Here is a 13,929-nt window from a genome sequence, read left to right on the forward strand (position 1 = left end):
CAATTCTACTGGTTTCCTTTTTACCAAAAATTATATGTTAAAATTTGATAATTAAAAAAATATATAAAAGAGAAAAAATAAAATAAAATAGAGAGTATTAGAAATTTTATTAAGCTAAGTGTAAAATAATAATAAAGTAATTTTGAGAGTATTAAAAATTAAAGAGAGTAAAAATTAATTATTTAAAGAATTTGTGAGAAATTAAAATAGTATTAAAAATTAAAAAGAATATATATAATAATTGTGTAAAGAATTTGATATTTTATATAAATTAATTAGAAGTGCGGTAGAATATTTATAAATATTTTTTTATATAAATTATTAATTTAACCTTATTAGGAATCGTTTGATCATTATTCTTAAAAAAATATAAGCCTAAATCAAATTGTACGAGGATGGTTCGTTAGGCTCAAACTAATGAAATTGGTCAAATCTTTAGCAAACTTTCAACGTCTAAATCAAGGGTAATTTTGGTATATAAATAAAAAATTTCCACAGTTTCTTTTAGCAGAAAATTTTATTTGTTAACAAAAAAAATTAACCTTGTTTTAAATATGTAAGCTCAATGGAGAAATTTTTAAATACTAAAAATTTTTCCTTTTAGAATTTCTTGGAAATTTATTTAAAAAATATTTATATTGTAAATAATTTTTTAAAAAATATATTTTTATGAAAATATTTACACTCACTTATTGCCCTTCAAAATATCAGTGTTAATATTTTCTTATAGAAATTTATGAGGATAGAAATTTAAATTTAACTCTGTGAGTAATATATTTTTAATTACTAAATTAAAATAAAATAAATTCTAGTATTAATATGATTGGAGAAAAAAACATGCATTTTTAACCACACTCACGTGTTAACGCTAACATGTAAAAAAAATCATCAAGCACATTTCGCATCACCTCTATCTGGTCAATGGAAATTTCAGCAAAAATAATGAGATCATCTGAAAGAATAAATGTGTAAACCGCGAATCATATTTTAAAAAACCAAATTGATTTTCATTTCCATTGATTAGCTGTCACTAAAATTCCATAAGATAATCTCTCTACATGCCAAAAAGAGTTCCCTTTACCAATATCATTTGCTGAAAAATAAACAAATATATATATATATATATATATATATATATATATATATATATATATATAATTTTATCTCAGTGAAATGTCTTTAATGACAAAAGTCTCAAATTTAAATTTCAATCAGAATCAATTATTTTAAAAAAAAAATCATTTTAAACTGTTATTATTATTATTTCAGTTTTTTTTCCATAATTTTTTGGTGCGTATTTACGAGCACAGTGGTTAGTTTTCAACTATAAAATCGCAAATCACCTACGCACATTTTCATACGCACCAACCAATTAGCCACCTTTCTTGCCACACGAAAACAGAGAAAAAAAAATGGTCTCTGAGCTGAGCCTATCGAAAAATGTCTGTGTGATTGGCGCCGGACCGTCGGGGCTAGTGGCGGCTCGAGAGCTGAGGAAAGAAGGTCATAAGGTGGTGGTTTTGGAGCAAAAGCATGATGTTGGTGGGCAATGGTTGTATGAACCAAATGTAGAGAAAGAAGATCTTTTAGGGAGGAACAAGTTCTTAGAAGTGCATAGTAGTATTTATGCTTCTCTTAGATTAATATCCCCAAGGGAGATCATGGGTTACACAGATTTCCCATTTTTGATGAAGAAGGGTAGAGACACGAGGAGATTTCCTGGGCATAGGGAGCTTTGGTTGTACCTTAAAGATTTTTGTCATCACTTTGGGTTAAGGGAGATGATAAGGTTTAATACTAGGGTAGAGTATGTGGGCATGTTGGATTATGGTGATCAGTTTAAGCAAGATTTGAAATGGCTTGTGAAGAGCAGAGCAGAGGAAAACAATGGAAATTATAAGGAGGTGGAAGAGGTGTTTGATGCAGTGGTTGTCGCTACTGGTCATTATTCTCATCCTCTGACGCCTACCATTAAAGGTCTCTGAAACCACCTCTCCTCCAATCTCATTCTAATCAGCTCAAGAAAATGTCACTTTACACTGAAAATGAAAAGAGAATCTATTCATGAATTTTCTTCTTTCATGTCCATGTCAGAGTTACATTGAAATCATTTTTTTTCCTTTCCAGATTGTCTTTTTCTTTTCTTGCTTTCGGGGTTCATGTCTCTGTCTGTTTTGGTCAATAACTTTGATGTTCTCTGTGTGTGTTTCTTGAAGGAATGGATACATGGAAGAGGAAGCAAATGCACAGTCATATTTACAGAGTTCCAGAGCCATTTCGCAACGAGGTACATTATTCTGAATATCTACAGCAGTTGAGGATCAGAATTTAATTTCTATAAATCTACAGGTAGTTGTGGTTGTGGGGAATTCATTCAGTGGGCAAGATATATCCATGGAGCTGGTAAAAGTAGCAAAGGAAGTCCACCTCAGTGCCAAATCCCTTGATATCACACTGGGTTTATCCAAAGTCATCTCTAAACGTGAAAATCTCCATCTTCGTCCACAGGTACTTACAGATTTATTAGATTTCATTTTAAAAAAAAAATAATCTCTTTAATTACCCAATTAAGTAGTAATTACTTTGTTTACATATATTTAATCACAGCAGATCATATGACACAAATTTGCTTTAGTTTTTCTGATAATATACATCATTAACAATTTGCAGATAGAATCCCTTGAACAAGATGGCAGGGTTGTATTTGCAGATGGGTCTCAGGTCACTGCTGACACCATCTTATACTGCACAGGGTAAATTTGAAAACTCACTATATAATTAATGAATTTCCAATTACATTATTTTCTGTAAAGTGATGATATAATTTTCTGTTATTGCATTAATAATATCAATAATCAATAATTTATTTATAATAAAATAAATAATTCGATTAATAGATGTTCAGATTGTGTTTTTTTTTCTTTTTACATTTTCAAGAAATCTTAAATTACTTGCCATCATGACTACCAAGCAAGAGATTTCAATTTTCCAAGGCCTAAAGTTTGCTGATTTGATGATCATGAGTTTCTGACTTTTGACCATGAGATACTTTGGTGGGTCCTTATATTCACATATGGGGGCGCAAATCTTTTAGCACTATGTTATGGGCAGGGAAGGGAAATTCAATTAGTCTGTTATCGACCAAGATATAAATACGTGAAATTACTTAATTTATGATAATGATAATAATAATAATAAATTGATCATGTGTAGGTACACATACACATTCCCATTTCTTGACACTAAAGGAATGGTAAGTGTGGAAGATGGTGGTAGAGTGGGACCTCTGTATGAGCATACCTTTCCTCCATCACTTGCTCCCTCTCTGTCTTTTGTAGGCATACCTAGAAAGGTACACATCTTATGAGTCTCTTCTACTAATTCCAATGCTATTTATTTATAATTATGCAATGCAAGCAATTATTTTATAACATAAATATGTATATTGGGACTTTTTTTTTTATGCAGATCATAGGGTTCCCTTTCTTTGAGTCACAAGCAAAATGGATAGCTCAACTGCTATCTGGGAAAAGAAGACTTCCATCATGGGATGACATGATGCTTGCCATTAAGGAATTTCATCAATCAAGGGATGCTGCCGGTGTTCCTAAGCATAAAACCCATGACATTGCAGATTTTGAGGTACACACACCAGTGCACTTCTCTCTCTCTCTCTCTCTCTCTCTTTACGAGAAAATTGCAACTATAATCAAGACATCTTCTACCCATATTCATATTAGTATAATATCACTAATTAAGTTTTAGGGTTAAGGATATTATATTAAGATTTGAATATCTGTCTGAATCACGAGGCATGTATTATTTTATCCATGGTGGACCTGGTTGGGATAAAAAAAAATTCATACCTTCAAATCTAATTTTTGTGCGAGGCAAAAGAGTGCAATTGAAGCTAAGTAAATGCAAAATAACGTGGCCTTGTGTTGCAGTATTGTGACAGATATGCAGATCATGTTGGATTCCCACACTTGGAAGAATGGAGGAAACAGCTCTGCTTATCGGCCATAGTAAATGCTGATGCCAACTTGGAGACATACCGTGATTCCTTGGATGACCATGACCTGCTTCAAGAGGCTTTTCAAAGTACTCATTTCACTCCACTACTTGGGGTTCCAGATTTCACTGTTTAGACTTATTTTCTGTGTTTTGGTTAGACCACTCTTTTCAATATCTATCCATCCATGATTCATTGTTTAATGTGGAAGGGAAAAAAACTTGACTGTAATTTAAATCCAAAAAAATATATAAATATAATTGAAACCACTTTGTCTCTGAACCTTCTATCCATTGTATTCTCTCTAACTAGTTTCTTAGGGGAAAAAATATATGAGTTGGTGAGTGGGGTTAGGGGATTTCCTCAAATATTAAGAAATAATGATTGATTATAACTCTAGCATGATCTTCATGTACAAATGATCACACAAAATATTTCATGTACAAGCATTTCCATTGCTCACTATAAATTCAACCAGACGGGAGGAGCACGCTCGTTTTGTCCTTTTCCTCTAGGATGCTCACCAATTATCAGTCATATACAATATCTTCCATGTATAAGACCATGTCATGGTTCACTTGCTATTAACTCGCCCCAAAAACCATAAAAGCAAAGTGTTTAACTATACTTGGTTCAAAATTAGCCGAAGGTTACTAGCAGGACATCTCTGCCCCCTGCGCCGTCTTGTTATCTTCCCCCACCCTATTAGGCTGCTCTCCTTGATGCTGTGTTCGCCATTTGTAGTTTGCTGCTTCGACAGTGCGCACAATGAGGTTTCTGCCTTGACAGAAGATACTGAAAACCTCCTCCTCCTCCCACTTGTCCACCCATTTCTACCTGTTCTTCTGGCATCTGTATTTTGATGAGCAGCTTCAATTAGCCCCCCTATTGCCTGAAGATCCTCAGTTATTTCATACCTTGACAAAGAGGCAAGACTTGGGAGAATTTCACTTTGAAAGTCCTTCCGCTGCTGCCCCCATCTTCTTGTCCGGCCTCTTGGCAGAATTGGCAATGAAGGTGAAGACGCTGCTTCCTCTTTTAAGATACTGGCCTTGCAACAAAACTGTTCTACCTTTGTCTCCTTAAGTTTCAATGTCATGGCCTCAAAGTAGTCAATCCCATCAGAAAGATTCTCGTCATGGTGATCAGTGTTCTTAAAACTCAAAACCACACCAAATTCACTCTCTGGATCATCTACTACAGAAGACGCTATCTTGGAAAACCAATAAAGAGGGTCATTCTGTGAAGCCCCAGCTGGTTTGGAAGTCATTATCTCTGTGTAAGTTTGAACCTGAGATGATGACATGGAAACTATAGTCTCTGCTGCAACTGTAATTAGATCCTCTAGCAGATCCCTACTTTCTTGTTTTGGAAGTTCACAGGGCATCTCAAGTTGATTTTCATCTGATTCTCCCCCAGGTGGAGAAGTCTCCTTGTTTTCTGGACTTGCAGGAGCCTGTAAATCTATTTCTGTTGACAGAGTGGGCATTGGTGAAGAATCTTCATCATTTATGCATGAGTTGAGGTCAACATGAAATCCAAAGCCTGAAGATATATTATCATGTTTACTCCCAAAAACTAGGTCATTTTTGGTTAGCTGTTCTCCTGAGTCAGGCATAGAATAATCCAAGTGGAGTGATTTATTGGAATTCACAATATGTGCTGGGTTTGTTCTATGCAAAGCTAAGCCCCCTGTTGACTCTTTACATTTCTCTTCTCCCTCAGTGATCCAAATAGTGTGGACAGCCACATCTGAAGAACAGTTAGGAGACATGGAATTCAGGTCTATATCCCTTGTCAACTTAGGATCCACAGAACCCTTAATGTGCTTTCGAGTGTCGCTATCTTCAGACACAAATTCATTGTCACTATTACAGAAGCTGCTTTGAGCACTTGCGCTACAAAATGTTGATCTGAATTCAAGATTTATACCACAGCAAGACTTATCTCCAGGAATTTCAGGGCTTCTGAACTTAGAGCTTCTAATCAACTGTACAGGGTTAAACCATGGAATTGCTATAGGGGCTCTCACGAGTTCACATGTATGCTTTCTCCAAGATGAAACGGATGATGAATCATATGTCTTTACGTCATCCAGAGGAATGAGTTCAGTTGAGGTATGCTTGCGAGCAGAAGCAGTCTTTTCAGGATTGCTTTCCAAACCAAAATCCTTCCTTTCTCTATGCAATTTTCCACTGTTTAGATTCAATAAATGAGAAGTTGCAAGTTCACTGGCTTGCTCAATCTCAACATCTTTGGATGATGCAGATAGTTTTTCTGTACAAATCCTTGCAGGGAAAGAATTCATTTCACCGCTACTTTGCACTGAAAGGAAAGATACCAGTCATGTAAGTCATCAGCAGTAATAAGAAATGAAGAATAAAATTGAACACAACATAGGATATTGCACGACCCAAAAAAGATAAAAAGGAATAAGAGAAGAAGCTTCTAATCTGATGCAACCTTCTAATAAGTTCTCACCAGCTTCATCATTATCAGATAGGCACTCCTGTCGACTTTCATCCTTGTCCAGGTGTAACACACTTGAGAAAGCTTCAGGATCCACTCTTGTCTGGATATTTTGGACCGTCTCCTTTGGTTGAGATTGGACGTCTGAATTTCTTTTTGCAGACAGATCCTGGCAGGGGATCTCTCTAAGGTCTGCCACAGGACCAAGAAAAACATTGGATTCAGGATTTGTTTCTTCCTCAAGCTTGATGGGTTCATTCAAATCAGCTAGGCATTTGGTTTTCCTAGAAAATGGAGCTTGAGACACATTATAATCCTGGAAAACCAAGTTACCATCATTAATGCCATGAAATGGTTCTACAACACTCTTCTGCACATCCTCAGCAATGTTTTTCATAGGATAACATGAAACTTCAGGAGAAGCTGTTTCCCCAGCTAAAGATTCCTCTTGTTCACTATCAATGTACTCATCAGCTGGAAGTTCTAGATCCAATGTCCTTTTACCAACTTTCTTGCACTTAGACTCCAACAACGCAGTTTCTTTTCTAGAGCCTTCATTTTGAAAAGTACTGAAACCATCCTGCAGGATCTTTCCTTCAACATAATTCAAATGATTTTGGTTGTTTTCAGCAACCAAAATGGAGGATTGACTACAAGCAGGATTCAACCAGGACAAGGCAGAAACCTTGTGTGTCCTTTGGAAACACTCAAATGAGGCTTCAGAGAAGATTTGATTTGACTGTGGGGTTTCTAGCTGTAGATGATGTCCATAAAACTTGATCCTTTTCATTTCTTCCATCAATTCTCTCTGTCTGTTGTAAAGGCGATGGAGTTCATGGATCTACACAGCCAAAACACAATTTACACACATTTCAACAACTGCAACAGGTTTTGATCACATACTCAATTCATATCAAAGTTTACTTATTATGGAAAAGTATAATTGAAGAATCAGACAAGAAAAAGGGTCCAAATGTGTTCTGTTAGGTCAGATTTGGATGACCAAAGGAAGTACTTTTTTTTTTTTTCTAATTGAAGCATGGGCCATGGCTCTTCAAGGTTTCAAGCTCATCACTTCACCTGGGTTTACCACAAGTGCACTGGATGAGCCAATCCACATAGGACAAAATACTATTATTTTAGATTGAGAATTACTGGCATGTTTTAAATTAAGAATTACTGGCATGTTTTAAATTAATACATATCATCAATTTTTTATTTTGCAACCTGAGCAGAGTGCTTGGACATTCATCTTTTCGAGTGAAGCAGCGAGAGTTATTGCACCCTTAAATTCACAAACACAAAATACATGGTGAACTCTTCTCAGAACTTAAAATAAGTTATACCATAATCCTATTGCCAACCAGAAATCATTGTTCGTCAACTAGCCTCTATTATCCACAATATTTTGAGGAATATTCAAATTAATTGCAATTATATGTCTCAGAAACAGAGTTTATGCTTAGCAGAATAGGCTACTTCCATTAAACATGGAATGTGATTATCTAAGTAATAGGTAAAAAGCAAAATACTCTGCACTAAAACTTGAGACAGGACATACCTGATCCCTAAATATAGCTTCATGCTGGAGCATTGTTTGCTTCAGTTTTTCCTTGTAAGTCAGATAATGGTCGGGAAATTGAGGTGCCAAGTTCCCATTGAAGTAGTGTCCATTCTTTGAGATTTCATCAACGTTATTTGAGGGCCAGATACTGCAACTAGCATTTAAATTAAGATCCCTAGTGGAACAAAATCCTGGGAAGTACCACTGCATTTCTGTTTGCATTCCTAGCATTGCCATGAAACTTGGAGCATAAGTCTCAATTTATCCTTTGTAACATTACTCCATTAGCAGAGAATTCTGCAGCCAAATCATAAATGGTTTAAAAAAAGAGAAAACACCTAGAAATACAAAATATTATTCCTTCCTTCACTGATGGCTTCTATTGGCAAGCAGCATGCTTTAAGTTCATGCATTTCCATAGCTCAGTAGAAACTTGTTAAATAATACAAATATGGATAAGCCAACTTTCTCCATTATAGCAATCATAAATTTACAAAGCACTACTTCAAGAAACTGAATTAGAGAGGTCAAATTATGTCAAGAATTAGAAAAAACAAAAAAAATTGAACCTTTCGTTTTAAGTTCTTTTTATTCTTCAAAGAAAATTTAAATTCAGTGATTAAATTAGATTCTATCAGAAGTTGTTGACACAAGAATGTGAGTGACGGTAGCGCAAGCACATTGCAGATAACCAATGTTAAAAATAATATCTTTCTTATTATATACAATTGATTAAGGCCAATCCTACTACAATGCTCTCAGGCAGCTACAATTCATACAACACCAGAGCATTTAAGAAGTTCTAAAATGAGTAGAATGGCAGATCTAGATCAGTGCACCATTCAATCTCAAATATTCAGAAATGTCAAAACTACAGGGCAAAAATATGAATGAAGTTCATAATTAACAAGAGAAAAATGGCAATCTGCATATGACAAAGGATGTAATGTTATTTGGGAACCCAAAAATTTAGGAAAAAAAAAAAGGTGGCTTCGTACACGGCACTCAGCATCCACAAAGACATAGAGGACAGATTTATATGGATGAATTGAAAAGAAAAATGAAAATAATTAAAAATAAAATGCCACGTCATCAGAGCACCATAACATTCTCCACACTAATGGATGAACAGGGAAATCATCTAATGAAATCAGAATCAGATGCCCCACAAAGTACTCTGTCAATCCCAAATATTCAGGATGTAACCAATTTCTACAACTTTTGTGCCAAATGCTAGGCAAAGAAGGAAAAACAAATGCGATCCGCGTTCTCAGCATTCAGTAAAGCCAGAATCAACCTTAGCTCATTTAAGCTTTTCTTTTAGAAGAAAAACGAAAAGCCATGGATTGAAATCACCCGACCGAAAGGAAAAAGAAAAGGAAAGGAGGAAAAGGAAGAAGAAGATGGGAAAATCTGGCCTACTGGAGCCAGCCATAAACATAAAACACCAACATATCTCGGAGCTTATTTAAATCATCAACATATCGAAAGGCTTCCTTCTGTTGTTCATAATGAGTTAACAACGGAGAGAACTAAAAAAAAATCCAATCATTGAAATGATCGGACACTAAACTACCAAGAACAAACCCAATAACAGAACAAGAAAATAAAATCATCAAACCCCTTAAGGAAGTAATCTTGAAGCCTCAAATCCATTAAAAGAGAAAATTAAAACTTACCTTGACAATCCAAAAGAAAAGCAACTCATTCTTGAAAACCCACCAAGGAATCACTCATTGAAGGAACTCAAATCACTAGAAGCCAACAGAAGAAAGCAAAATATCAAAGTGGGCGTATTTAGAAAAAGCTAATGGATCAGAAAACAAAAGAGTTAGGTACCTCAAAACTCAAAAGAGCCGAACACAAAGTAGGCATTTTGGAAACACCAAGAAAAGTAAAAGAAATGAGGATTTTGGATCTGCCGGGCCATTCTCTCAAGGAAGATTTAGAGAGAGAGAGAGAGAGAGCCTAATAAAAGGAAATACACACAGAAACAAACGAAACTTACATGAGAAGTGACATGAATGTTGTCAAGAATAATTTCTCTCTCATTTCTCATTTATTGTTGTTGTTTCGAGTGAGAGAAAATAATGGTAAATGGGTATGTTTTTAAGAGAGAATCTATATTCTCTCCATAATCCCATGTTTTCTGTACAAAAACATTTCATTTTCTTGAGAATTTCCAAGAAAGAAAAACGGAATGAGAAGAAAATCAGAAAAGAGAGAGAGCAGCAAACAAAGCTTGTTTTGATATTGGGACAACTCAGAACAGACAAAACACTAACAAATTAACAAATATCCTTAATAACTTTTAAAATAAAACTGCCTTGATTTTTCCAATTTCATATTTTCAATTATATTTAACTAATACTAGTCAGAAGTGGGGCCCATTTCAAAGTTTAGGGTATCAACCATCAAGCAACAGCCATGCAGATTTTGTGAAAGCGTCCCTTACAAAAATATCCATGCCTTTTTCCTACTTTTCTTATAAATTTTATTTTTTTTCTTAATTTTAATTAATTTACCTTAATTATTTATTTTTTAATAGAAAAAATAATAAAAGATATATTAGAAAAAATATTAAATAAAAGTTATTATTTTATTATAATTATTATATTTTTAAAATTATGTGATGATATAAATAAATAATTTTTATGGGTTAATTTTATTTATAATTTTTAATTTAAATAATTATATAATACATCCCATTTTCAATTCATATGATAAAAATTTTAAATTTTAATTTAAATATCATTAAAATTAATATGATCTATTATTATATATTTCGAGATTAACTTATAGTTAAATTTTATTAATTATTTTTTAACTTAAATTAATATATCATAATCATCCATCAACTGTATAGGTAATTTAAAGTTTTAAATTTTCATATATTATTTATTTAAAATAAAATTATACTTTTACAAAATACTATAATAGTTTTATAAATATTTATAATTAATATTTAATTTATTTTTAAAAAATATTTTTATATGTATAATTTTTTAATATGATTTTAGTTAATATTTAAAAGATTTATGCATAATTTATTTTAATTCCTTTAATTTTATTTTAATGTAAGAAAACTTAATAATATATATTATTTTACTTTATTTTAATAATATTCAAATTATAATTTACATATGGATGATTTTTTTTATTAAATAGTTTCTGTCTTCATTTCTTACATTAGTAAAATAATTTTCTCAGTAAAATTTTACTGCGAGTTAACTTGAAAATCTATAATAGCAAATTATAGAGATTTTAATACTATTCAAATTGAAGTTAATAAATTTTTATAATACAAATTTAAAGTTAAAAAATATTACTGATATAATTACTTAAGTTGAGGACTATTAATGAAATTAATCCATTTTTATGAGGGGGTTAAGTCCTTAAATATTTTCTACTTTGAAACTGTAAAATGTGGATTTAGTGGAAGGTGGCACAAACTAATCAACTAATTAAAGAAAAATCACAAAACCAATGGAAATTTTAGTATGGAAGAAGGATAGAATTGTTGGTGGGTCAATTTAATGTTATCAAGATTCAAGAGTATTTAGACCCAACTAATTTGTGGACCCACACACATCATCTCATAATTTCTAATTAATAAGACATTGAAGTGTTAAATAATTAGAAAGTTGTAACATAAAATTAATTTTTTTTAACTCATATATATAAAAAAAGTTAATAATTAAAAAAAAAAAGATTTGAAGACTTCCTGAAATTTCTGTTGGTATGATGGGCTCATCCAAACTTTTATAATTATATCAATAAATTAAAATTGATTGATTCTTTTGAGTTGAATGAGATGAAATTTTACCTGGATTTTCTCCCTTTAAATGATTATTAATTATATAAAAAAAGAAAATGACATTTTGCCTTTTGGGAAGGAAATCAAAAGGCCGGAAATTTTGTCCCCATCGGCCCACCGAAATCAAATTCTAATCATCATCATCATCAACAGAATCGAATTGGAGAAGAAAGTGCAAAAGCTACATTATATTTTATTGTAATTTTAAATTTATAACATATTAATAATTCATAAAATTGTTCATAAAAATAATTTAAATAATTTTTATAAATATGAAATATAATTTTTAAATCATATTAAAAATTAAATTGATAAGAAAAAAAAATATTTCACTTATATCCTTGCTTTGTAAAAATAGCCAATATGTGGTGTTGGTGTGTAGGGGTGAGTAAAAATCAATTGTAATTCAATAATTAAATTAAACGATTTTAATTTAATTTTTTGATTGGTTTGATTTGATTAAATTAATATTTTTTTAGAAAATTTAATTTTTAATTTTATTTTATTATTTTTATAACAAAAATGAAAAATTAAACTGATCGATTTTTTTTATGATTGTTTTTATTAATTTTATAAAATATAATGTATAATTTATGAAATTTATCATATACGTAAAGAATAAAAATATAAAAATTAAAAATGTTCAATAAATAGGAATAAACCGATTCACTGATATATCAACTCTAAATTCTTTAAATTTTGTTTGATTCGGTTTAATATATATTTCAATTCGATGAGGTTAATATTATTTATATTTATATAAAATTGGCCAAATTTATATTCATGGAACCTTTTCTGTAATGCAATATTGCGTTTTATTGTGTTTTAATTTACATGCTCAATTCTCAATTTTAAATAAAATAAAAAATAAAATTGGTAACTAATGTCATGATAAAAAAAAAAGGATTTTACAAAAGGGAATTTAATATTAAAGTTGGGCTTGCGTCATAATTTAGTGGAAAGGTTGGGCCAAAGCAGCCTAATTAATTAACAGGTTATTCAAGACATCCTTTGTTTTGCTATGAATTTTGAGACACTTTCTTTCAAGGTCGTATAACGCTGTAGCAGATAGTTTAGCAGCTTTAGCGTTGCAGGATCCTAATTTCTTCTTGTATATATTCAGAAATTCCCACTTCAGGCCTAATAAAGCTCACTTGAGGCCTAATAAAGGTTATCTTTGAAAAACAAAATAAAAAATAAAGTTGTTTTTAAAGCTTTCTAACTTCTAAATTTTATTATTTACGAGTTTAACATGTATGATAAATATTATAATTGGAGCAATTTTCATTAATAAGCAGTTTAAAATTACCACAATAAGGTTAAAAGTAATAATTCCTACATATTAATATTTTGCTTATCAGTCATTAATATTAATTTTTTTTTAATATATACATATAAGATTTACTATAATACATTTAAATAATCATTGACTGAACGATGCACCTGTCACACTTATATACACTAACACCAAACTAATCAATTGATGTGGAGCAAATCCAAGATCAGAAGCCACTCACAATCATTAATATTAATTATTATTAACTTGGGTATTTTCAAAATGAAAGTAGGTTAGGGTTATGCTCTCTCTCTTCCTCTCATCTAGTCTCTTACCCTTGAGGCATTCGGCCTCCATCACTGCCATTTAGCGATATCATTTGTCCCATCGGGGCAGGGGAGACTTCTCCTTAATCCTGAAAGTGGGTGTACCCTCCCTGTTTTTAGGTAGCATTGTGTGTATAAATAAGTATTGTGTTTTCTTTTATAGTTGTTTGGAGTAGATTAGAGAGGGTTGGGATAAAAACCACCGTTGATGTTTGCTTTGATTTGTTATGGTGTTATATTCAAGTTGTGTACTTCAAAAGGGAAGTTTTTTTTTTTTTTATGGTTGAAATCGGCCTGCTGTCTATGCTAAGTGAAGAAGTATTCATTGTTTACTAGCTTGTGTGTTTGTCATTTTAGGAGTATGACTGTTTGTTCTCTGCTTGTCGGTGGTCCGGAGAGTATAGTGCGAGTGAGACACCTATTGATAGAAAGTATCACGATGTTAATGGTGTGAACTGCTCCTTT

The 13,929-nt window shown here is 32.0% G+C and overlaps 2 protein-coding genes across 4 annotated transcripts; one reads left to right on the plus strand and one right to left on the minus strand.

Moving 5' to 3' along the window:
* Positions 1–1,339: 1,339 nt before the first annotated feature.
* LOC110639196 (flavin-containing monooxygenase FMO GS-OX-like 9) lies at positions 1,340–4,301 on the plus strand. The gene is made up of 7 exons (XM_021790043.2): positions 1,340–1,977; positions 2,217–2,287; positions 2,350–2,508; positions 2,671–2,753; positions 3,214–3,352; positions 3,469–3,642; positions 3,948–4,301. Exons 1-7 carry the CDS (start codon positions 1,413–1,415, stop codon positions 4,146–4,148), a joined length of 1,392 nt encoding a protein of 463 aa, XP_021645735.2. The 5' UTR covers positions 1,340–1,412; the 3' UTR covers positions 4,149–4,301.
* Positions 4,302–4,382: 81 nt separating this feature from the next.
* Positions 4,383–10,310, minus strand: LOC110639197 (uncharacterized). 3 transcript variants are annotated; one of them, XM_058132435.1, is made up of 5 exons: positions 9,885–10,310; positions 9,725–9,799; positions 8,043–8,342; positions 6,494–7,322; positions 4,383–6,337 (listed from the first exon to the last, which is right to left on the minus strand). In XM_058132435.1, the coding sequence occupies exons 3-5, from the start codon at positions 8,280–8,282 to the stop codon at positions 4,635–4,637; spliced, it is 2,772 nt and encodes a 923-aa protein (XP_057988418.1). In that variant the 5' UTR covers positions 8,283–8,342; positions 9,725–9,799; positions 9,885–10,310; the 3' UTR covers positions 4,383–4,634. The 3 variants fall into 3 exon arrangements, with proteins under 3 accessions (XP_057988418.1, XP_057988416.1, XP_057988417.1); XM_058132433.1 differs by having other exon boundaries at positions 6,476–7,322; XM_058132434.1 differs by lacking the exon at positions 9,725–9,799 and having other exon boundaries at positions 6,476–7,322; positions 10,054–10,310.
* Positions 10,311–13,929: the final 3,619 nt, after the last annotated feature.

This window comes from Hevea brasiliensis, chromosome 13 (genome assembly GCF_030052815.1).
Source record: "Hevea brasiliensis isolate MT/VB/25A 57/8 chromosome 13, ASM3005281v1, whole genome shotgun sequence".
NCBI classification, from domain to species: Eukaryota; Viridiplantae; Streptophyta; class Magnoliopsida; order Malpighiales; family Euphorbiaceae; genus Hevea; species Hevea brasiliensis.